We start from the raw sequence: 24243 nt of genomic DNA, 5'->3' as shown, positions 1-24243 counted from the left end.
TAACCACCTTGCAACATTCAGTATGAAATGGAAAAAAAAAAAAAGAAGATATTTGGGGAAAATGAGATTCATAAGCAATCAGAGTTGAAAACTTTAGCCAAGTCTGAAGCCTCAATGTTGCATTAACAAGAAATTTCAATTGTAATGAATGAGCCTGCCCTGGTGAGAACAGCAAGCAGGATATGACTAATACAAGACTTTGAGGTCTACTGCAAATTTTCTCAAGAGAGGCCATTGATTTTATTTCTTCAGCAAAGTTTTAGCTAGCCTGGCTATTATAAATCAACACATGAAATCTGTCAGAGCGCACGCTGAAGTCCTATAACCAAAACCCATTTCGCATCAAATCACAGGCATGTTGAAGAAACATAGAAGTAAACTATTAATATTCACAGGAAATATGCAAAGTCATTTTGTAAGTTGAAACAGACTATCCCAAAAGTGTTTATAAGCAGAAAGAAACAGAGTAACATGTGCAAAGTGAATGCATTTTAATTTGTGATAAACGACAACATAGAAGACCACCAAAAGAAACATGATGTAAGATTTACAAAGGAGATTCACAGCTTGAATTTTGCTTTTCAAGGAAGTTTCTGTAAAAGCTGTAACTGCACCAGAACAGAGAAGAATCAAAATAAAGGAGAGCTCTCTTGCCTTTTACCTATTGGATTTTTTCTCCATTACATCTGAGCTGAATATGAGTTTGGAGGAAAAAAAAAAAGCAAGTAACTGCTCAGTTTATAGAATTCTCATCTTTACTATAATTATATTATTCCTGCACCTTAAAACTGGAATAAACAGTGGAAAAACTATCGGTACACAACTTTATTATTATTATTTTAAATTAGCCTATCTGCAAGTTTCTGTATCCAAAAGTTTCTGAAATTAATAGGTGAAGTTCATACCACTGCATGCAGTCTTTAGGGAGAGAGATAAAATAATAAAGAGGAAAGTATGTCAATGGAAAATGTGCACCGAGAACTGCTGTTAGCAAATGGTATTTTGCTATGAAATGCCCCTATACTTCGCTTCCCTAAAAAAAAATAAAATTGTCCTAATAAATTAGATCTAGCTAAATTTCAAATCCATAAGGACAGGAGAAATGCCAAATGAAATGCAAAAATTAAAAAAGGTAAAAGAATTTCCATTCTTACAACAGACTTGTTTTTTAAGGAAACTAATGAACATTTCCTTGCTGTTGACCAAGTTTTAATCATACATTTGTGGAAAAAAAACCCTACAAATTCATGACCTAGCCAGAGCTTAATGTTCTAGTTACAATAATCACCAGAAACAGCTGTTATGGTTATGTCATCATTAGGCACAGTATGTATTTCCACTACAATAGATCTGCAGATCATAATTCAGCAGTTCAGAAAACCAATGTTTCATATACTGAAACCACCACGTACAGGATGTGCAGTTTAGCGCTGCTGACAAGAGCAAGGAATTAAAAGCAAAATGAACACAGAATTGATCATTTTCAAATCCAGTTCGATCTTTCCCTATCAGCCTGGGAAGGGGCAAGGGAAGAGAGGGAGTGTGTATGTGTGTGCATGAGAGAGAGAAGTGCAAGGATATAACTTGAAGACACAAAAGAAATCAACATGGATGGAAGCCCAGTAAAATAATTTCTGAAAATTCTTAGTCACGTCTATAACCTAAAATTCAATATATTAATTTACAACAAAAACACGAGAATCACACAAACAAAAAGAAATGGGGTCCTTAAAATGTATCTTTAAAATACATTCCAGAGATGAATTCACTGACAACAGAACATCAACATTTAACATGAACCACATCTACTCTTCTCCTGGTTCTTATAATCTAAATATTGAAGCACATTTTTATGCTGATTGTGCTTTCTCTAAAAAGGCACGTGCATGATCACAACTAAATCTCTCCACAACATTATGAGCCTTCTTTTTCTCCCTCATAGTGCTAGTCATGTGATAGCAGGAAAACCAAAAAGTCTGAATAAAGAGACAGTAAACACCTTGACCAACATGTTCTGAAGAGATCTATTCTAACCAAGAACACTGCCTAAAGAAAATTTAGGTAGATAGTGGATGCGCATAAATTAAGAAAACAAATCTCAGGCATGCAGTCATGCAACAGCAGGCAAATCGAGTGTATTTTTCTTTTATAGACAATGATTGTGGCATTAATTACGTTCTTTAATTATGCTACATCACTAAGGTGCCATAAAAGAAAAAATAGCATAAAACATGAAAGTGAGTACATAAATGTTTTTATTTTTACTAGTGCTCAAAATGGATTATTAACACATCTTCATCAACAAATAGTAAGAGGGCATGAGGAATATTTCATGACTTTTAGTATTGACATACAGCAGTTTTTCCCTTTGCTATGATATGGTTACCATGACACTAAGCTTTTCTAAGGTCCAGGTACAGGATGCAAACGAAGTTGAAGGCTGTATTCAAAGTATTAAAATTGTTTACTTGACGCTGAAGAGCTCATCAATTAGGAAGCAAGCTAAACGGAGAAGAAATCAAACTGGAACTACTAGAGGAGGATTTTGAATTTCATAAGCTGTTCTTCACTATCAGTCAGTTTCTTCTTCTCTAAACTTTAATTCTTTTATGAAAAATATCACTATATTATTATAACAAATAGCTGACGGTACAAATATCGATATATTCAAACTTTTTGAAAATGGTCATGTTTTATGCTATTTAGATTAGCTCTAAAATAGTTTGTCTAATCTGAGGCAACCATAACATGTAGCTATTTTTATGCTCTAGAATCTGCCAGATAAAAAGGCCATTGCGTGCAGGATCTTACCACTAACAAGGCACTATCATCAGTATGCTGAGACCTTCTGGATGGAAAGGGACACTGGGAGGTGGGAGAGATGGAGTAATGTCAGAAACAAACAGAATGACACAGTTGTGAACAGACAGACATTCAGGGACACGTACTGCTTGTTTATAGCATTTTGAGGAATTATTTCTGCAGTTCTATACAGTATACACAACTGTGTAGGAATATATAGCCACATGACCCATGAATTACAGTATATTCATATCACTTAAGGAATCAATTATTCTGCTCTGTGTTGTCTCAAGCAAATACAGACAACTACGTATTCACAATTCTTACTGTGGCAGAACAAAGGACTCTTTAAAAGAACAAATTAAGAACAGAAGAACATTAAGAAGGAAAAGAAGCAAAAACTATTTCAAATACCCCATGTTTCAGTAATTTTCAAACACACAAAAAAGGTGAAAAATGCTTCTGAAGAGCTATTTGTAAGCGTTAGGCTATTGAAGGTTTTGATCTCATTAACACTGCCACATGAATTATCTTCCCCAGACAAAAGTGAGGATGGCAAGCAGTAGAAGAGCTATTACCAAACAGAAACTTGTTGCAGAGAACAAGCAGATGTCATTGGCTCAGGTCTGTATTATTATAGAAGGCTGAGCCTCATATAATTTTTATCCCCTATTTACTCGCTGCTTTTGACTATAAAACTACACTAAAAGAAACCTTTAAAAAAAAAAAAAATGGATAACCCTCAAAATAAAAATGGCCAATCTTTCTGGGATAATTGGTAATCACAGAATCACAGAATAATAGGGATTGGAAGGGAACTTGAAAGATCATCTAGTCCAATCCCCCTGCCGGAGCAGGAACACCTAGATCAGGTCACACAGGATATGAGAGGCAAATAGGAGAAAACTGATCAATGAAGGAGAAACGACTGCAAAACAAAATCTTGTTTGAATACTCCCATTAGAAATTTAACTGTACTGCTTCCAAGCAGCATTTTAAAATGGAACATGAAATCTATTTTCTGTATAGAACATAGAAAACATACAGAAAACAACAAAACACTCAGCCAAGCAATCTACACGAACAGAAGGAAATACTAAACTGGTCCATAAGCAAAAAGCAAAAAAAAAAAAAAGACCAACTCAGGGTCTGTTAGATGTAAAAACCTATGTTATAAACCATTCCTGAAAAGTTCTCCACAATCAGGAAAATTTCTCTGATCTTTGATGGAGAGAGCTAAGAATTCAGGTACTGCCAAACCCATTTAATACTTATATTGGAGTCTTACCTCACTATCCAGAGGACTTTGCTTCTGGGTACTTAAAGATGCTTTTTGCTATAGAGAAAAAGGAAAAACAAATGACAAATTTAAAAGGATGTGACAGAAAAACAAAAGCTCTGAACAGAACAGCGTAATTTAGAGTGTTTTAAAACACATGAAGTCCTAGTTTTTAAATAAAACACGTACTGGGGAAATTCAAGATTCCACTAAGATGAAAACACTAATACTATTAGTCAAAAAATAGCTTTCATTCTGTATGAAAACAAAAACCCGAATTGTTTTTGCATATTAAAAGATGCATAATAAACCCAAAATATAACCCAAGGGAGTAATTTCATTGCTGAGAACAAAGTGCTCATGAATAACAAAGGCAACAGAAGAAGAAAAAGAAAAAAGGCTTGTCAATGAACAAAATGCATCCTAAAAATCTTAAGTCTTTAACTGAAAGACTGAGCGGAATCTTTAATAAAAGCACCTTTTTCTGCAAAACTAATTTCCATTAAGAGAATCAGAAAAGATAAAGGTTTGGAATCAAGTAGGTACTAAAAGGAGGTACTTTAACAAAGTCAAGAACAGCTTCTCTCTGAATCTGTTTCGTTCTCATCCTTTCCTCCTCGTATTGAAGGGCTGCTAGCTGTGCCTCTCGACGGGTACGCTCTATGTGCCTGCGGTGCAGCTCGGGATCTGCATTGGGCACCTGGAACAAAACAGTGCACTATGCTGTTAAGACAGAACTACAGCAGGTAAGACAGAAGGGTTACAGAGCAATAGTCCATGTCTTCTGGCTTACACAAGTTTGGTTTTGCACCAAGCTTAGCCAAAAGAATAGAACAGTACAGTTCAATGTGTTACCTGACTGTGATGACTTGATAGAGAGAGAAAATAAGGTGAATCAGCTGGGGGCCTGACAAATGGAAAAAACAGAGAGTAATTATTATTTAAACTTAAATAAAAATAATAATTCATACACGTACATCACTGACAACTCATATACCTCATCAACTCTAGGAAAGTAACTATTTAGTAAGCTGCTTAACTGCTGCAATTATGATTTAACTTATTGTTACTGCTTGATAGATTTTGTGCAGTCATTTCTACCTCTTCTCCCGAACTGTGATAAAAATCCTTCTGCAGCTAAGGATGTATCAATGGGTTTGTACATTTGGCCTATTATATTGAGATATCCAGTATCTCAAAACTCATTCTTTAGGAACTGATTAACCAATACAGGAACTTTTCAGATGATCCTCATGTAGAAGAACAACTGGTTACAATGGCTGTTTAGCAAAAAAGAAAAAAAAAAAAAAAAAAAGTAGAAACTATGCATTTCTTTTCCCTACCTCTCTGTCCTGTCCACATAACTCCTTAGTACTTGGTGATGCTCTCTGTCCTGCACCAAATTTAGAGTTTCAGGTCTTCGTAATTCATCAGTATCCCTGCAGGTAAACACCAGGTGGAAGGGGGATTGGTCAGTGATGCATAAACACTACTGTCAGGTGAATTCTTCTCTAAACTACAGCTGTTTATGAAAGTAATTGCCTAGACAATTAGCTTCAGATAACCACAAAGGTGAAATTTAAGATGACTGAAGAAAATACATTGTGATGCCAAGTTAGATCACAATTACTACAGTTCATAATTTAATAAATGTAACTTGCTTCAGTAACGGAATGTTTTCAGAACACACAAAAATGGAATTTCTCAAGATTATATTCTGGTGATTGCAGGCCTTATTTTTTTCAGGAAAGAAAAAATGTTTTTAAAACATTATCATCCTCTGATATTTTCAGAACAAATCTCATTTCAACAATCAAATGATGACTTCCTAACCATCAGTGATGTAAGCCATCAAAGTCACAAGATAAACAATAACTGAGCTGTCTCATACCTATCATACTAATAATAAAAGAGAAATTCTGCAGTAAGGACTTAGCTAGAATGTAGCTGTGAGCACTGAAACAATTCCTAGGGTCTACAATTCCAGTCTACAACACGTTCCCTGCCATGCTGGTTTCATACAAGAAGGCAGATGGAAATCAAGTAGGTTACTCTGGTAGCCTAGGCTAAGCAACCCTTGCTCCTGAATCAGCCATGGAAGAGGGAAAGACTTCTCAATGCACTTTGAAAAACATTATTCCTGCTGCCTGTGTGCAGACTGATTCTACACCTACTCTCTGTGGAGAAGCTTAAAAGATGTGGAAGATGCATGCGCCACAGGTTTCCCCCGTTACTTGAGTTAGCACCGATGCACAACGTGACAAATCCACTACTGCAGAGCTTTGAATAGACAGGACTGGGTTCAACTAAGTGCTAAGAAGCATATTCAGACTAGAGTACACACAGCTTTGTTGTATCAGAAACGAACCACAGTCTGTCCAGAGGCAAAAACCTTATTTACTGAACTGAATCAACTAATGTAAGTACTCTTAAGATGAAGCCTGCATTACATCCAACTCTTCAAGGGTTTTAATGGCTTCAGCATGCTGAAGAAAAAAAAAAGAGGCTGCCTGCCAAGGCATTTGCAATGAATTATTGTGGAAGCAGTTTACAGCTTGTGGTTGGCACAAATGAAATATTTGACTAATATATGCTTAAATTTTTTTAAATTTATTTTTTAAAAAGACTGGTTGTCATATGTCTGTTTTTCCATAATCTTGAGGGCAACATAACCTGTTTTTAGTGCCTCGTTTCACTCTGCTGCACCAGAATATGAACAATCTACAATTCCTTTAGGTCTTAATTAATTACTTGCACATCAAGATCCACTGCCATTCCCATGTAAAATTTTGATAACAATGGACACCCTAAGCGAGATACAACTTCCTTTATCATTAAAATCTGTGTATGTAAACAGCAGCTCACTCCTGGCTAGCTAGCAGTCTTGTCTTATTTTCTGTAGATATTTCTTGGAATCCAATGTTTATCTAATTACTTCCATGTTGACCACAAATGTTCAAATAGGAAAAAAAATAAAAATCAGTCTTTCAAACCAAAAGCACTTCATTTGGGAAGAACACGTCAGACTGTTATATTATTTTATGCTTTACTTGTAGACACTACAGGGTAAGGAATGCCAATATATGCTGAAGGAGTTACCCTCCACTATATCAATACAACTGCTATATTTACACACTGACTGTACATTTCAAAATCTCTACTAAAACATTGCCATAACTCTGGAGAAATTTAAACATTATTCTTGATTTCATTTTCTCTTTGAAGACCATTTTTGAATGCCTATAAACTTACTGACTGCGTAAATAATGACATACCTAAAGCTAGCAGTTCTATCTCTCTTTTTAAACATTCCTAGTCCGATTGAACTGGTTTTCAGCTGATTCCTTCACATTCATTTTCACTCCACAGAATACTGAAATCCTTCAATGGTATATGTAAAGTTCTGCCAGTTTTGATTTTAGTTTCATTAGAAGAAGCTATACATTTGCCTATCTCCTGTTCTTTCAACCCAGACATCTCTTCTCAAACCTAATCACCTCATTTATATCCTGTCCGGCTCTGACCCATGTTTTATGGATAAGCACTAATCCTTCGACAAGCCAAGCAATCACTAAGAAGTATGGGCATACTTCAGAAAGGTCAACTTTGTTAAACTAAGTGACCATGCAGTTTTTCCATTGTCATCAGTGACTTCCAATCTAGCCCTTCTTCCCCTGATGATTTAACCAATATACTTCAATCTAAGCACTGGTATAGAACAGTCAAGCCTTTTGGTCCTTGTCATTGTTAGAATACGAATTCCAAATCTAGAGCAATAACTTATTTGTAAAGCACCATGTACATTTCTGGTGAAGCAACAAAAAACAATTAAAAAAACATTCAGTAAATATCTGTTTTGCATTCATCATGAAACTTTGCACAAAATTACTGCTACCACATATTCTTACCTATTTTGGTGTAAATATCTGTTTTCTGTTTTTTGAAATTCTCTTATGGATATAGGCTTTGCTGGGGAGCCCTATGCAGAATAACACAGAAGACTAAATTAACCATGTATTCATAACACTGTACATTAAAGTCATACATACATACAAAGTATTCAAAATACCCAACAAAGAACAACAAAACACAGCTCAAAGATTTTGTTTCCAGCTAGGCAAGCTCACTTTTTTTTTTTTCCCTCTGCTATTTAAAGAAACTTTAATTTCAAGACTTAATATGCTTACTGTTTAAATGAGTTTTAAAACTTCCACTATTAAGGTTAATGCAGGGAAGTAAATGTAGGTAGAAAATAATTAACATCACTTAGAAGAAATGTAGAATTAAGCTCTGAAGAAGGCATATAGAACTGTAGAGCAATGTAGTTTGGAATCTCAGAAATACAGGAAACAATAGCTGATGCCCTAAAGACAGGTCACAAGTGAATAAAAAGGCAAAAAAAAAAAAAAAAAAAAAAAGGTATGGAAAAGAACACCTATGGCTTCATTTGAGCTATTAAGTCATTTATCCTACTGGGAACAGAGACATACATGTATTCCTCTTCTACTGATACCCACTAACATAGGGAAATGGAAGCTTCAAGATCAACTTGTCAATTTTCACTCTTGCCCGTATGGATATTGTTATGTTGCATACAGCTAGACTACTACTTAGGTTGGAGTTTTTGATTGTTTGTCTTTTCAGAAAAACTGCAAAAAGCTTAATTTTCATGAATAGTAAGAACCCTATGAAAAAAATTTTGTTCATGTTGATCAATGTCTTTTCATTATGTACACTGAAGAGTCCTTGAGAACTTGTGAGATTTGCAAAATGAATGCATCTCCAATAGATATTTATGTCACTGATTTTTAACACAGTGAACAGTACCATAAAGTGGACAAAACAGGCACAAAGCTCCTACGTGAATACTAAAGATCCATGGCTCCTTCTTTCCCCAAAGAGCAAATATCTTTTTGCTTCAAAACACAAAACAATACATGAAAGGACAAGTTTGAATTGCAGCATAATAGCTACTGTTTAAGCGTATCAACCACAAGGATTTTCTCAGACAGGTTGTTCATGTAGCCACTGAATTGTGATGCTGTGTACACTCATAGAAAGAAACATTATATAGCTAAAAATCCACTTCTGTAGTTCGATTTCTGAGGATACTCTCCAATGTCTACCATCCAAGTGGTGGGCATTGGCGACTTAACAGGGAACAGTCTTCTCTGTGTGTTTGTTCACAGCAGTGGCTACTACAACTGGAACAAAGACAGTTTCCAGTTTTGGCGATTCATACAATTTCAAAGCAACTTTAGTGAATTTTGATCAAGTGCACGCTAATCCTTGTGCAGTTAGAAAGCAATGAAAGGACGCGAACAAAAGAAAAATGACGGTAACTTCACAGAAATCATTGCCTTTGTCTGCTCTTGGACTTCATCTGGCTATAGTAAGCCGCCAATAAAAGCAGCTATTATTACCATACTATATTGTGAATGTGCAAACTAATTAAGTTCTTCGACCCTATGCTGCAGGGAAATGGGTGCATGTATTGTGACTCTCAGGAATTACATTACAGTTACTGTGATTTCTGAAATGCAGCATTCCAGTGCAAGTATTGCATACCAGCTTAAATAGAAAGACTCTTGAGAACAAAAAAAGAAGGATACTGTTTAGACTTGTTGGGAAACAAGAACAGAGGCTTCTTTGCCCCCCCTCTTTTTTTTTGCGTGTGTGTGAAAGAAGAAAATAGGGCAATGTCTGGAGCCACTCATGCCTGTTTCTAGACATTTGAAAAAGCAGTCCAGATAACTTTCCAACCTGTCTAGCAATGCTTTCATATATTGCTCATTTAACTGTACACTTCTACTCACTGAGAACGATTTAATGCCAGATTTATTTTGAACTACTGATGATGGCTTTTGTTCAAAAAGGTGACTATATACATATCTGAGTCTGTAACCTGTGGTGACACTTCAGAGCCTTGCTCAAAATGGAGAAATTGTTTTCTGTAAACAGCAGGCTTTCTGAAAAGTCTGAGTATTGACGTTAGTCTAAACTTAAAATGGATGCTTAAGACAGTAAGTTTACTGGCAAATAACTCATAATCAATACGAACAGCCAGATTAACGGAGTTCCAAAATTCCTGAAGTATGTCTAAGCTGATAACAGTGAACATTTTTCCTTTAAAAAAAGACATTTATTCAGCAAGTAATTCACCAAGTAAACATGAACAATTTCCTAGGTATCACCAATTACCAAATGGAAGCATCAAATGTGCTTTCCGATGAAAACACTCCTTTGGAAAAACATTCACTTCACATATGCTTACAGGAGAACAGAGTGGCTGTGTTGGACTCATTCCACATATCCCAAAGGGCACTTGAGAGCAACTTAACATCCCAGTTCTGACCCTCCACAGAGCACAACACTGTGCTCTTCCTCCAGATCAATTAGTGTTTTTTTTGGCATTGTTTTGTTGTTTCCTTTTTTTTAAAAAATAAAGAAAACCTCTGAGGACAAGAAACATTAATATCATCACAAAGGCTTTCCTGTGGCATATGAATTTAACTAGTTTAAGTAAAAGCACCACCTCATTAGAGATTCGCCGCTGGTCAATATATGCCATGAATTGTGAGCTGAGGCTGTCTGAGTCCATGCACTTGGGTTGCCTCACCTCTTCCTCCTCCTCTTCTGTGGCACAGCTATCAATATAGTCGATCTGATCGAGATCATGTTCCACTTGACATACATACACAAAGGAAACACCCATAATTAGATGACCAACAGGAGGGGAAAAATAAACAACAAAAACAGTGTCAGGAACTAAGACCATACTGTTTTTCTTCCATCTGGGAAAGCTCAGCCTGAAAAGTACTGAATTCTGCCTGGCCCACTAACATTTGTTAAACATCAGATTTGGAAATAATGATAAAATTAATGGTTTTTAAGAAGCAATGATAAACATATCGAACATGTAGCTTTAAATTGCCAGCTGCAGATAATTTAGTAGTGACTAAAAAAATTTTTACTTTCTCAATGCTGAAAAGTATTTATCAAAATCTATCACCTAACACCAAGACTGCACAATGAGTTGTGTATGTTTTGAGCAATTTATCTTGTTGCTAAATCATCTCCTTCAGACAAATTAGGATGGATGTGACATACTTCTACTAGTACTTTATTACTAGAACAACAAAAGATGACAGTGTGACCGAGTTACCAGGATGCAAATGTGAAGAATAAAAAAATGTGGAAATAATGGAGGGTAGTACAGAAAGCAACAGAAACCTCAAAAGCACCAAAAAGCACCTCCAAATTTTATTTTATAAACCTAGAATGTGCATTCTGCCCAGGGATTCCAAGAAGCATGACATCTAGTAAACTACCTAGGTGAAAAATACTGCGCCATGGGTGCAGGGTAAGGCATGAGCTGTTTTTCTGAGCACTGGTTTTCTCATTCTTAAAACTGTCCCCAAACTTTCTCTAGCCTCTCTTGCAGACATTCTTTTTCTACTCCCCCGCCCCTTTCCTGCTTGTCTAAAACAGACTTCTCTTTGCTTCACCACACAATCTAGCAACTGTTACTGCCAAAGCCACCTCCTCTGCTACTACACCCAGCATTCCTATACATTTTGGCTTCATTAAGTCTCCATCTCAGTTTCAAATATTTAAAAAACAAAATAAAAAAAAACACACAACAGAAACCACACCACAACAACCACCACCTTATTAAACTTTAACAACAACAATACAGCAGAGGGTGAAAGACATTAGTAACTGTGTTAGGAACACAAAATTGGAAAGGATCTCCTGGATCACTGACAGCACATGCTATGGCTTGTACTGCTCTCCAGTACTCCTACTCGTGAACTGACTAAACTCCAACTTAAAGGACTAGTGAGGCCTTTTGAAATGCCTGGCGTACAAAACCCAAAGAACAAAGTTAGTCTTAGAGGTAAAGCTGGCAGTGTTACCTGCTATTAAGGCTGCCCACAGCTTCCTATAACATCATGTTTTCAATTCCTCTAGCTTTGCCAGAATATAACTGTTTGAACTAATTTTTCTAATCCATTAATGTGTAGAGGAGTGCGAGTTAAAAAAAAGTTTCAGGTATTTCTACATGCTAGTGAAGAAAACAAAACGACTGTAGTAGAAAAGAATAAGACCAAGAAAAGAAGATGGCAAAAGTTGAATAGGGTGAGGAGGGAAGAAGAGGGAAGAGAACACTTTCCCTTGCAAGAGAGAGGTTAAAAATATTTTTATTTTTAATAAAAGAGTGAGTGAGACTCAGGGTACATGAACTGGAACCCTTAGGGGAAATGGAAAACAGAGAGCAGCTAAGCAAAAAGAAAACTTAATCAGTGTATGTGGTGATGAGAGATACAATAACCAGTACTGCATGAAATGGAGAATATGGAATGACTGAAAAAACAGACAAACAAACAAGCCTGAAAGAACGCTAACACAGGTCACAGTAACAAAAAGAGGACTGAACTGCAAGCCAGTGTTAGCAGGGGATTATTTAAAGTTAAAATAGAGAAGGACCGTGGAAATCAAGAAACGTGGGAAGGACTGTCATCTATTGACCAAATAGGAGGGTGCTACTTTCAGACTGCAGGACAACAAATTGAGGAAGTATAGAAAAACAAGCTCATGTGTTTGTGTTAAAACCTATGAATCCTGAACAAGGCACATCTGCTGCTTGAAAACATGGAACTCCCTGACAAAACTGCCCGTCCAGTTCTGACAGCAGTCAACATAGAGCACAGCCAATTTACAAATTCTCCCAGTAGCTCAAGCAGCAAACCTCCATGAACTGAAGTTCAAGATTCCTAAGCACTGTTCAAATTATTTGGCAATTTTACTCTAGCACATATGCAGAAACTAACATAATGTTTCCCAGATAATCCTAATTTCAATGCTAATTGAGTTTGCCTTGCAACATACTTAATATTCTGTTTACACAACAGTCTTTCAGAATAATTCTACCTAATTCTTTCTCCTTTTTTTTTTTTATCTTTAGATAACCTATTATTTACAGCAAATATTCTGAAATATATAATAACAACAATAAATATTATTAATCAAAGATCACTATTTACCTCCACCATTAGTTACAACTGTGCTCCCCCGGTTTTCTTGATACTGACTTTCTCTTCGCAGTCTCTGTTCTTTAGTGATTTCTGCCACACGTAAGGGGAGGTCTGAAAACTCATCTGTTGGCTTTAGAAAAACAAATGGTGAAGAAACATTTTCTTGGGAAACATCTTGTAAGTTACTATCTCTTGATTTGCATTTTTACCTCAACTGTAATCTTTTGCATGTATAAAACACTATCAAAATATAGCTAAGGTGTATTGTCATTAAATAAGCTTTCCTAAACAAAGTAAAAATCAAACAAAACACAGTTTGACTACAGCTTTTCTCTGGAATAATTGCAAGTGCTTGAGAACATCCCAGGACAAAACTCCTACAACTCTTCCTAAAACCAAGCTAGGAGCACAAAGAGGCATACAGAAAGCAGTTCAAGGAAGCACATTAGATCTTGGCTACTGCCTTTTCTACCTGTCCCAAGAGGAAAAGGGTGCTGATTCCTGGGATGAAAAATTGACAACCTCCTTGCTAGGAGACACTGTTTTGAAGCTCAGTTTTCATGTTCAGATTTTATTGAGACAACTACTCATAAGTAAATGAAGATGACTCATTCTTTTAATGACAGCTAAGACTTTTTTTAAATGAGGAACTCCCTTTTCCTCATCTTTTGTGCTCCAGTAAATTCATCTGTCATGCACATTTCTAACTTTATGTGCATCCCATATAAAATTATGCTTGATTTACTTGAATAAATCTACAAATATTGGATGAATGCAATTTCCATACTCACATGTACACATTCCCTACTGAATATGCTTCCAGATGTATACTTACTATTTTTCTTTCCTGTAAAATATGGCACTCAAAAAAGTTGCAACACTTACTTCATTCCCTGACCATCTTTTGTCTCCACTGTCCACACTGTTGAAGCCAGAATCAAGTGCTCCATAAGGACGACTGGAATAAAGTTCCTCGTGGCTGTCAAACACAATGGTCTAGTTAGTGCAACATAGAAGCCACTGAAAAGTTGTGAGCTACTACAGAACTAGAGGTAGAACAGGCTACCAAGCAGAGTTGCAGTGTTTTCACAAGCTCAGCATATTAGAAAGCATCGTGTTGCATTTGCCATGTAGAACAAGAGGCATGAGCTCAGTCAGCTGTTCACCTGCATTTTAAGAGCTAATCTGACCAAAGTATTTATCCATACTGCAAACGTTTCCCAAACAGAAATTCTGACAAAGAAAACAGCAAAGTGGTCTCATTATTACTTCACAGTTTAGCATGTCAAGCTTTCATTTTCCACTACTCGTATGTTTTGGTTGAAAACCACTTCTGTTTACTTCTCACAAAGTTTTTCCTCAAACAAGCAAAAAGCATGTAAAATTACAAAAAATATAGGCATAGCAAAATATATTTATTCTACACAAAATTACCTAGCATGTATTATGTGACTATCTTCTGTATCCTAATTATCTACCTAAGACATACAGAAAGCAGGGCAATATTTCAAATATTTCAAAATACATTAAATATAAAAGTATGGCTTCCATCTACACAGTCTGACTTTGTTGATGACACGTCTAGACAAAGGCATTAAACATGTGCCTGGTGTTACAATACACACAAACAAACAGCCATACAAGATCCCTAAATTTCTGGGCTCAGAAACTACATAATTCAGCAGTACAGCCATCACAGATGTCAAGCCTGGCAACTGCTGCAGATAGCTGCAGTAAAGAGACAATGGGACTTGTCTGACCCACTGCAGATGGCATTTCACAATGGCTCAACTGTCCTACTGGCACTCGATGCCCCAGGGAGAACTGCAGCAGTAATTACTGCATAATACACAAGGAAGAACTTCAGGAAGCTAATTGGTTCACCCCATCATAACCAAATTGCCAGGCATTTTCTCACTGGTATTGCTCTCAAGTTGCTGCTCCCCTCTAAAAATCCCTCTTTCAGGAAATACTTATTTTTAAATTAGTCATTACTATTATTTAAGCAGCACAGATGCATGCATGGGGCTTTCAAAACTTACAGACCCAGGGCTACTTACATTTTCAGACAGACATTTAAAAAAAAAAAAAGCAAAGTTATAGGAGGGATGGGGAGCTACAGATGAGAAATATTAGGCTATCCATATACTTCTATGCAGTTAAAACTTCTGCAAACAGACACCAAAAGACAAGTTCTTGCACCTGCACGGAGTTTAGGTTAACTCAGGAGAGTCACACTGTTATGGTCTAGTATTTGAACAGAAAGATCATCTGCATAAAAAGCCTCTACAAGAAATAAGGGGAAAAAAGTACCTCCCTTCTTTAGGGTTGGGAAGAAAAAAGACAAAACTGCTGAGTGCAGTTAATGAGCTATAAATTTGAGACACTGATGACAGAACAACACTTACACTGATAGTTCACAATACTTAACGGTTGTAAAACATGTCTCAGAGAAGGAAAAAAAAAACTCTATCTGCCGTTTAATTACATTTTAAATACATCCATATTCCTAGGAGCTGTGAGAACCCTGTTCTAAGTTGATCAATTACACAGGATTGAAGAGCATCAAAATGGCTCCTTGGCTACATCTCAAAAATGGAGAAGGATTTTGATACAGACTTTCTTTTTTTTTTCTCCCATTCACATTTCCAAGTTATGTTTAAAACAAAAATTCTCGTTTCAGAAAAGCAACTATTGAAAACCTTGATAGTAATACAACAGTCAGTCAGTGAGAACCCTTATTTGGGATTTTCTCTAAAAAAAGAGATCATGACAGTTTGTCTTTTAGAGCCTCTTCTGTTCAACAGCAGGATGGTATCCCAAGTATTGCACAGAGACTGTCTGCAACAGCGTATGTTCTAGGAAAGTGAGGAGCACCCAAAATATTCAATTCATATGTTGACTTCAGACAGAAAATAATTTAAGACAGTCAGTGCTGATACGAAATCATTCTGTCAGTTCCTCGTGCAAATTCTTCTTCACAAATCTGACTCGTGATGATTTACTGTGAGGCCCCCTGATCTGTGTTTTACTGCTGCAGTACATCCTTTAGCAACTTACTCCTCCACACATTATTACCACCTTCCAAGACGACTGAGGTAACTTTTATATACACTTAGTTTCATACTTCACTGACTCCCTTTCTTCTCTATCATATAACAGAAATAAATCTCAACTCCTGCTTTTCTCTAGACATCTTAATTTAGCAGCTGATACGGCTGACTGTTCCAATATTTGTGTTACAAAGCTAAGCAATACTGCCAAGTGAAAGCTTGCCAAGAATAACAGTTTACTAACCGGGTGGAGATCAGCATTTACACCTGCAGTTTGAGCGTAGCAGCTATAAAATTCTGTACAACAGGTTAAAAATCACAGCAGGGATATACTTCAGCAAGTATGTGGAATATATTGAGATCTTATAAACTGAACATGTTAACAACAAGACAGCATGCCCCCATACTAAGAATATGCTTTTTACTGTACAATTAACTCTAGTACTGCCTTTCATATGATATTGCTAAGGTTTTCTTCTGAACATCTCTTTGTTTCTTAAATAGTAGTACCTTGCTAAAACGTACCATGATAACATAAATGATATTCTTCAAAGCTACCTCCATCAGTGAACTTACCAAAGAACAATCCTTGGATCTATTTTGTTTTAAAATTCAGATTGCTGACAAAACTTTCCTGAATGACATCAAAACTGGAAACCTCGATGGTGCAAAACTTACCAAGATCCAAATCCCATGGGTCTCCTATCATAATCGGGCAAGTCTGGAGCTATCTTGCATGCTTCTATGTTCAGGTATTTAAATATGTGGATTTTTCCTTTTATACATATCTGTGAATTAAAAAAAAAAAAAAAAGGAAAGAACTATAATTACTATAATTTTACAATGTACTTTCAAAATACTCTAACAGAGATTTAACCTGCAGTGCAGGGTAATAAATGAGCACATTTATGTCAACCAATGCATCTTTTCTTTTAACCTCTGTGCATTTTACATGAACAGTTGTAGTGGAGAGTCACGAGATGCCTGTTAAACAAATGGATGCTGTCCTCCAAGTACATCTGGTCTGCATACAACTCTGTCAGCTGGATGCTGAAACTTCATCATGAAAAATAGACTTAAGTATGTACAAGTACTAGAATTTATACCCTTGGCATCAGAACAGATGCATCCTACCCATGTCCAGCTTTGAATGGCAGTGGCAGACTGCCAAAGCAAGCTCTTACTTAAAGTGACTGAAGACAATCACTGTTTTGCTTTCTAAAGGGAGGCAAAAGCCTGTGTAAACTACAGATTTCAGCAAGTACCACTGTAGATTCAGAAGCAGAAGCTCACGGCAGAATTTGTAATTCTCAATGGCTAATATACCTGCATTCAAAATTAGTCACTAGCCATACCGCAGTTTCTAGTTCCAATGCCAATTTGATCACTCTGCTGCAAAGTGAATTGGTGCACAGCAGCACCAAGGCCTCAGTCAAAATTTTGACATTTGAGTGGCACAAAAACAGCTTTCCATAACAGAGCTTCCTCCCTCCCACACATGTCCTAAAGCTATTTGATATCTTCAGCTAATATTAGCAGAATGTTAATAGTGGATTTTTTAGTATAATCCCACAGCTGAGATTTCTAATGCAATAAATAGAAGAAAAAGGGATTTTTCAAGCTGTGCTGTATATTTAACACTTCCAGGGAATACAATTCATGTAAAGTCCTCTTGTTCTTAAATAAAGGTTCTAATAAAAGTTATTCAGCTTTTAACTTTGTTCCACCCTTTTTAATTGACCTAGTTATCTGAATTCCCGGCTGCAGTTTACCTGTGCAGGGGGTGACTGGAGAGGGTTGTTCTCTAACATGATGGTTTGCAGATGTCTGAGGTTCCTATAACAAACTGGGATTGTTGTTATTTTATTGCAGGAGAAATCTAACCGAATCAAAGGCAACTCAGCAAGCTCTGCAGGTAGAAAATAAACAATTAATTCAGCAGAGTTAAAAGCAAGAGTATAAAAAACCCTGTACATGTACTTTACAAAATAATTAAGTGTATCTGCTTCTAGTTCTCAGGGGAAGAAAAAGGCATTAAAAATACAGAAGCGCTTTAAGTTTCTGCTGTTACAACTGACAGCCTTTATCTCACCTTCAGGTAAACGCACCAGATGATTTCTTCTGACATTTAGGTCCCGTAAAGATTCCAAATTGCCAATCTGCGGAGGTATTGTTTGTATTTCATTACAGCTCACATCCTACAAAGCACGAGTGAAGAGTGCATTAGTACACTCCACACAACATAACTGGAGATACTAGAGTAGATAGAGATCATTCTTAGACTAAAAGCAGATTCAAATAACTTGCTGCTGCATGCAATGACCGGTTTACAATCACAGAGTTCTTAACAGAATGTTAATCTCGCAGATCCCCAGATAGCATCCCAATTACTGCCCTGTTTTTAGCAGCTTATCTGAAGAACATCTGAACCTATTACGCATAGTTAAATCAATTTAATTCATTTAATTAAGTCAATTAAATTAAAGATCAAATATTGGTGGTTAAAGAATAATTGCATACTCACAAGCTCTGTCAGCTGTCGGAGCTGTCCTATTTCTTCAGGTATTGAAACCAATTTATTATTGCTTGCTATCAAAACTTTTAGTGGTAGACTACAGAGGTGTACTGGCAACGTTGAGAGCTGGTTTCGGCTTTTTGGACAGAAGGAAAACAAAATCATTACAACTCTCATGACAGCTCACCTCTCAAAGGCAATGAAAATGCAATGCATGATATACTCAAAAAGCACACTCTGTTTCGAAAAACAACTTTTTTTTAAATAATATAAGTACTGTAAAACTAGTTCTATGAAACCTTCCTTGCTCCCTGAACCATTACTTGCCTTATCCAGCTGTGTCTGAGCACACTTTGAATGTCAAATACCAAGCCTGATCTGATGCTTTCGGACTCAGCTACACAAAATATTTTTGGGACTTCTGAAAACTGGGCAAACTTACTATGTTTGAACATGGTGCAAAAGTCTTTCAGTTGGGTAGTGTTGCAGGTCAGCACATACAAAATTCCAGAGAAATTCAGTAGATACACAATTAGAAATATACTTGAAATATTCAGGAAGTCATGAGGATCACAAATCTTGCCAGGATGGATTTGGTTGTTCCAAAATCCAGTGTTGTACATTTCACAACAGACTACTCTTAAAGCAAATATGAGATCATATGACTCGACTGTAACCTCAGACGAGAATCAAGTAGGATGAGAATGGATTATAAAAAGAGAAAGACTATCTTTCAAAACAAAACATAGCAAAGAGCAAAGCATGGATGTTTACAATGGAAGTTATTATGACTGTAGCTAAGGATCTTAACTAAGGCTTTGATCAGATGTTGACATTTACCAAAATATGCTGTTTTTTCATGCCTGAAGCCCAGATTTCCTTGCTATTAAAAATATCTGAGCAGTAGCTGAATCAACAATAGCTTTTCAAAGGATTATACTTGGACTGTACCTGCTAGAGATCAGAGCGATAGGAAACCCATACCTTATTTATATCCTATTCCTATAATTCTCACCAGCAATAAAAAACAAGCTAATTGAATTGGCATAAGTATGACACCAGAATGAAAAAGCCTGACATTCTTCTTGATTGCTATCAGAGACAATTTGTAATTGAGACCTTTCATCACCACTTAAAAGACTGTTTTTAGAAACGGAGAATGCTGTACACAGCTGAATTTTATCCACAGGATACACTGCACCAATTAGCTTTTAGCACTGGCAGGTAGGTGTTCCTGCTTGAGAAAGCTGTTTAAAAGCCACTAGTACAGTGAAGGTCAATTCCATAAAGCTTATTCAGGTGCTCAAATTTGAAATTTACAGATTAGCCAACAACTCTATCCTCTCTTTTCAGTCAGCATGGATGTATTTCACATGAAAACTACTGGAACTTATTATGTGAGTACTCTAAATTGGAATTAGCTTTCCTCTTCATACTCCACTTCTACAAGCTGCTCTTTAATCCTTGTGTTCCACGATCTACCCAAGTGAGACTGGTACAGGCTGCCTTGTTTCAATGACACACAATATAACAATGTGATGATCACACACTGTGCCTGTATTATTTATGGATGCGCCAAAGTTGATCAACCCAGATTACCGATGCTAAAGCAAAGTTTTAAAGACAATTGTTACCTGATATTTAGAAACGTTAAAGACTGTAAGTTCAAAACAGCCTCTGGGATGTATCGAATGCAGTTCTGGTACACATTAAGGCTCTCAAGGGAGACAAAGTGACACGCTTCTGCTGGAAGCTCTGACAGTCTGTTCCGTGACAAATCTGAAGGGGAAGAAAAAAAACATTCCGTGAAGCTATGTTAAAATTTAATGAGGGCAAGTATTATCTGTATATTTGCCATCACATAGTGGGAAGAGTTGGACAGGAAGCAGTTTTGCCATCCTGCCTGCAAAGTTTTCAAGATTAGAAAGTGATTTACACATTACACAGGAAATAAATTAACATCTTAAAATCTCGTAGTGACAATGAGAAAGAGAGACAAATGCTTCATTCCTTTCACAGTCATGCTTTTGCATCCCTAACCACTTAAAGCTTAAGGGAGTTAGTTTAAGATGTTGAAAGCCCAGCTTCAAATCTGCTCCAGGACCGGCTCCTCCACCTTTAGATTATGGATTTTGTATAGGGTGAGTGGTGCTGTAATGAAACACAAACAAAACCCACAAGTACTCTTCTCTCAGCCCCCTGCTAAGCTACGCTGTCACATGAAAATCTCAGCTTCTAGTTCAACTTCTAGTCTAAAATATTCACTTTACATAGAATACATGGTGCACATTTATATATAGCAGCTCCAGTAAGAGAAGCATGGGGCACACACCATATATAAGCCTTCTATATCGTGGCCAAAGCATCCCCCCCTTCATAAAGACACCAGTTCAATCCTGAAATCCCGATCACGTAATGCAATAACCAGTTGTCCTGGTAGCAAAGAAATGCCTGCTCACTGCTAGCAGCAAGATTTACTATTTCGATGTGATCAAACATTCCCTGCTGGGCAAGAGGCAAAGTTTAATCAAAACTACCACCAAATATTTGTATTTGAAGAATCAACATTTTTCCTCAGCCAGTTCACTCAAGTCCTACGTGTATCCATCAGCGTTACTTGGAGGAGTCCAAGGGTAAAAGCTGCATTGTGATAAATAACACGGCTCGAAGTGTTATTTTCTCCTTAAAGGTCAAGCCAAGCTCTCGGTTATGAATGCCAAAGGACAATTCTCACAAACACACACCAGTAGCTCCCACTTCCTAACACACCCAGATCTGACAGGGGTTATGGTCACCATTAAGAGCACAAGAAAGATGACTTTGCATCAGGAAGGAGTTTTAGAGATACCGCCTGGTAATGAACTGACTTCACCCACACCTTTTTAAGCAGGCAGACATTCACTGTAAAAGCTCAATTAATCTAAATCAGCATTGTGAACGATCAAAGCAAATATCCAAATGGAATTGCTATATTCTTTATTGGTTCTTATCCTTTATGTGTTTTGGGGTTATCCTTCAAATAAAAATAAGCTTATAGTGTACCTTTATTCCACGAAGGAACCATCCAATACAGATTACATTTTAAGGGCTGACAATTCAGGTAGGTCTCGTGAGTCTTGGACTATTATTATTATTTTTAAACAAAGGGAAGCTTTTACAGAGTAAAAAAGCCCTCCCTGCAGAGCTCTTGTCTACCACTCTCTTTCAGTGTATGCAGCTCTATGGTGCTGAAGGAAAAAAGGTTACTCCTAGGGCAGCAGGAGCTGATGCTGTCTGTCTCAGTTTTTACAACTTTGGTCAGAAAAAGCCACAAGCTACTATTGATAAAGAACCTGCAATTTAAAATCTCAGAAAAAAAGAAGCACCACGCTGAACTTTGCAGGGAAAAACTCTCAGATGTGTTTTAGTGTAAGTGATAAGAGACCGCATTATCCAATCTGCAGATAAGACCATAGTCAACTATAGCAAAGAATATGATGGATACAAAATAAGGTTGTGTAAGGCACACACAAGAAAACATGAAGATCAAGGAAACCTCTAATCCATGGATATAAAAGAGTAATGGGGAACATAACAAAGCTCATTGCCTATTCAGCAAAAAGTAGGAAAAATTACACCAAGGGTTTTCTTTTCAGCTTATATCAACATCAATCTTGCCCTCAGCTTAAACTAAGGTTGAACTTGACTTTGGAAAGTCACCATTTTTAACTCAACATTTCTGACCAGCTCTAACAGTGGGAGCTAAAACTACAAACCAAAAGAAGCCATTAGCATTAAGTCTGCAGTGAATATCTAGAATGGCCTTTTAACAAATCAGGATTATGGATTTTCCTCTTTTTTTCTATTTTTTGAGAAAGAGGTCAAGCTTTTTTTTTTTTTTTTTTTTTAGGAAAAACCTGCACTTACTGATTGCTGAAGACAGCTTCCATAAACATCCTAATCTTACCATGTCCTAATCCTGATAAATCATCAGATAAACACATCAAACGCCAAGCCAGACCACTGTGATGGATCCTACTTTCCGCTCCTGCCAGACCCTGAGATTTCTTACTTCCATTGCTCGCCCCAGGCCCTTTTTATTGCCACAGTTTGTGGGAATTAAATCTAGTTTTTCTGATCATCCAAACTCTACATGAGCAGCAGGGAAACAGTGGTGCAGGTGGCAGAGCTCCTTGTTCTGCTGGCAGGGATTCCTTTTGCTGCCTTGAACTCCAAACTCCAGCCTAAGCGCAGACAGAGAACAAATTAAGACTGATCAGAATCTGCAGACAGAAAAGGAAGCAATAAAATATCCGTGTATACCCTGCAGGGACACAGTGTACACTTTCAAGTGAATTTACGCAGTGGGCACATTTTGTACGAGCCGTCTCCTGTAAGACAGGAGCCTGTCCCAGGGTTTATTTTGCTTTACTTCCCTAATTTAATTCTCATTAGTGATTTACTAAAAATGACAGCAAACCCCAACCCACTTCCCTCTGAATAAAAGCTGTATAGCTGCAGCAGATTTAAAGCAGAGGAATAGCACCAAAACTAGGCAACAATGCGATGGCCAGAATTGCGACATCCCCAGGGGAACCTCTCCTGTGCCAACATTGTCCTAAAATGTAGGAGAAGAGTGATTTCCAAACAAACACAGCCCCAACACAAATAAAAGTGATGCATCCTGCAAATTTCATAGTAAGCGCAGCCAACCACAGCAGTTGCAATCACTGAACTCATCTCTAATACGACTTCGCATAAGGTTTCGCAGCACAATTGTTTGTCACATATCAGAAAGGGAAAAGAATGCAAATTATTTCAGAAACAAGCACGAGTAATGTAGAAAAATGTTCAGTTTCTCCATTGCCCACATGCTTAAGCATTTATTTTAAATAATTACTTACAACTGCGGTCCTCATCTAAGGGTTAAGGTGCTTTTTTTGTTGTTTTTTTAGGGATCTTGGGGGCTGGGACTGAGTTGTACCACAGGATACTGACATCCTCCAGCACGCAGCTTTTTCCCTCCTTCGCACAGCTGCACTGCCTGTTTTCAATACTACTCATTTTAACAAAGAACGAGACTTCCCAAGTAATGAACCATGTTTTCTGGCAGAAGAGCCACAGAGAAAAAGTTTGTTTTCACTGTTTTGGAAAGGGTTTAACCACAAACATGAGAAGTCTCTCAATTACTTTTTGTTTCACTTTATCTTTCCAAAGAATATTTAAAACCTCATGTTTACACATTGCTCTGTTGCCTAGACCCTCACAGCATCCAGTACTAGACACAAACTTTGTATTTTCTGAGCTATGATTCAGTATTTCTTTAGAAATAACTCCCTGCAAAATAAGATCAGGTAGGAAGAAATGAAAATATACTTTTTTTAAACAACAAATGAGCTCAGACTGTGATAGAAAAGAGACATCAAAGCCGGTTAGCAGCAACGACTAAGTTTTTCCAGACTTCTCTCAATCTACAGTGATTTTTTAAAACTTGGCATTTTGGTCTAGGACTCATTCAATGGAAAGCAGATCAAGCTGGAGCTAAATTTGGGACAGCAATACTGTCCCTTAAATCAT

The 24243-nt window shown here is 37.0% G+C and overlaps 1 protein-coding gene across 13 annotated transcripts in view; it reads right to left on the bottom strand.

Moving 5' to 3' along the window:
* Window positions 1–24243, bottom strand: part of LRCH3 (leucine rich repeats and calponin homology domain containing 3) — a 64207-nt gene that overhangs the window by 17676 nt on the left and 22288 nt on the right. For 8 of the 13 annotated variants that reach the window (XM_084292288.1, XM_084292286.1, XM_084292282.1 and 5 more), the window contains exons 2-15: window positions 20322–20466; window positions 18697–18823; window positions 18265–18370; window positions 17945–18081; window positions 16851–16960; window positions 14005–14098; window positions 13129–13249; window positions 10617–10765; window positions 7990–8060; window positions 5425–5520; window positions 4937–4988; window positions 4641–4781; window positions 4091–4138; window positions 2812–2865 (exon numbers count right to left, since the gene is read on the bottom strand). In XM_084292288.1, coding sequence (XP_084148414.1) covers window positions 2812–2865; window positions 4091–4138; window positions 4641–4781; window positions 4937–4988; window positions 5425–5520; window positions 7990–8060; window positions 10617–10765; window positions 13129–13249; window positions 14005–14098; window positions 16851–16960; window positions 17945–18081; window positions 18265–18370; window positions 18697–18823; window positions 20322–20466 — 1451 coding nt within the window. The remainder of the gene's footprint in view (window positions 1–2811; window positions 2866–4090; window positions 4139–4640; window positions 4782–4936; window positions 4989–5424; window positions 5521–7989; window positions 8061–10616; window positions 10766–13128; window positions 13250–14004; window positions 14099–16850; window positions 16961–17944; window positions 18082–18264; window positions 18371–18696; window positions 18824–20321; window positions 20467–24243) is intronic. The other 5 variants (XM_084292294.1, XM_084292283.1, XM_084292289.1 and 2 more) reach the window with 4 other exon arrangements.

The sequence above is a fragment of the Netta rufina genome (assembly GCF_964035555.1).
Source record: "Netta rufina genome assembly, chromosome: 9".
In the NCBI taxonomy this organism is placed as follows: domain Eukaryota; kingdom Metazoa; phylum Chordata; class Aves; order Anseriformes; family Anatidae; genus Netta; species Netta rufina.
Note: the sequence above shows the minus strand (reverse complement) of the source record. Positions and strands in the feature narration are given on the sequence as shown.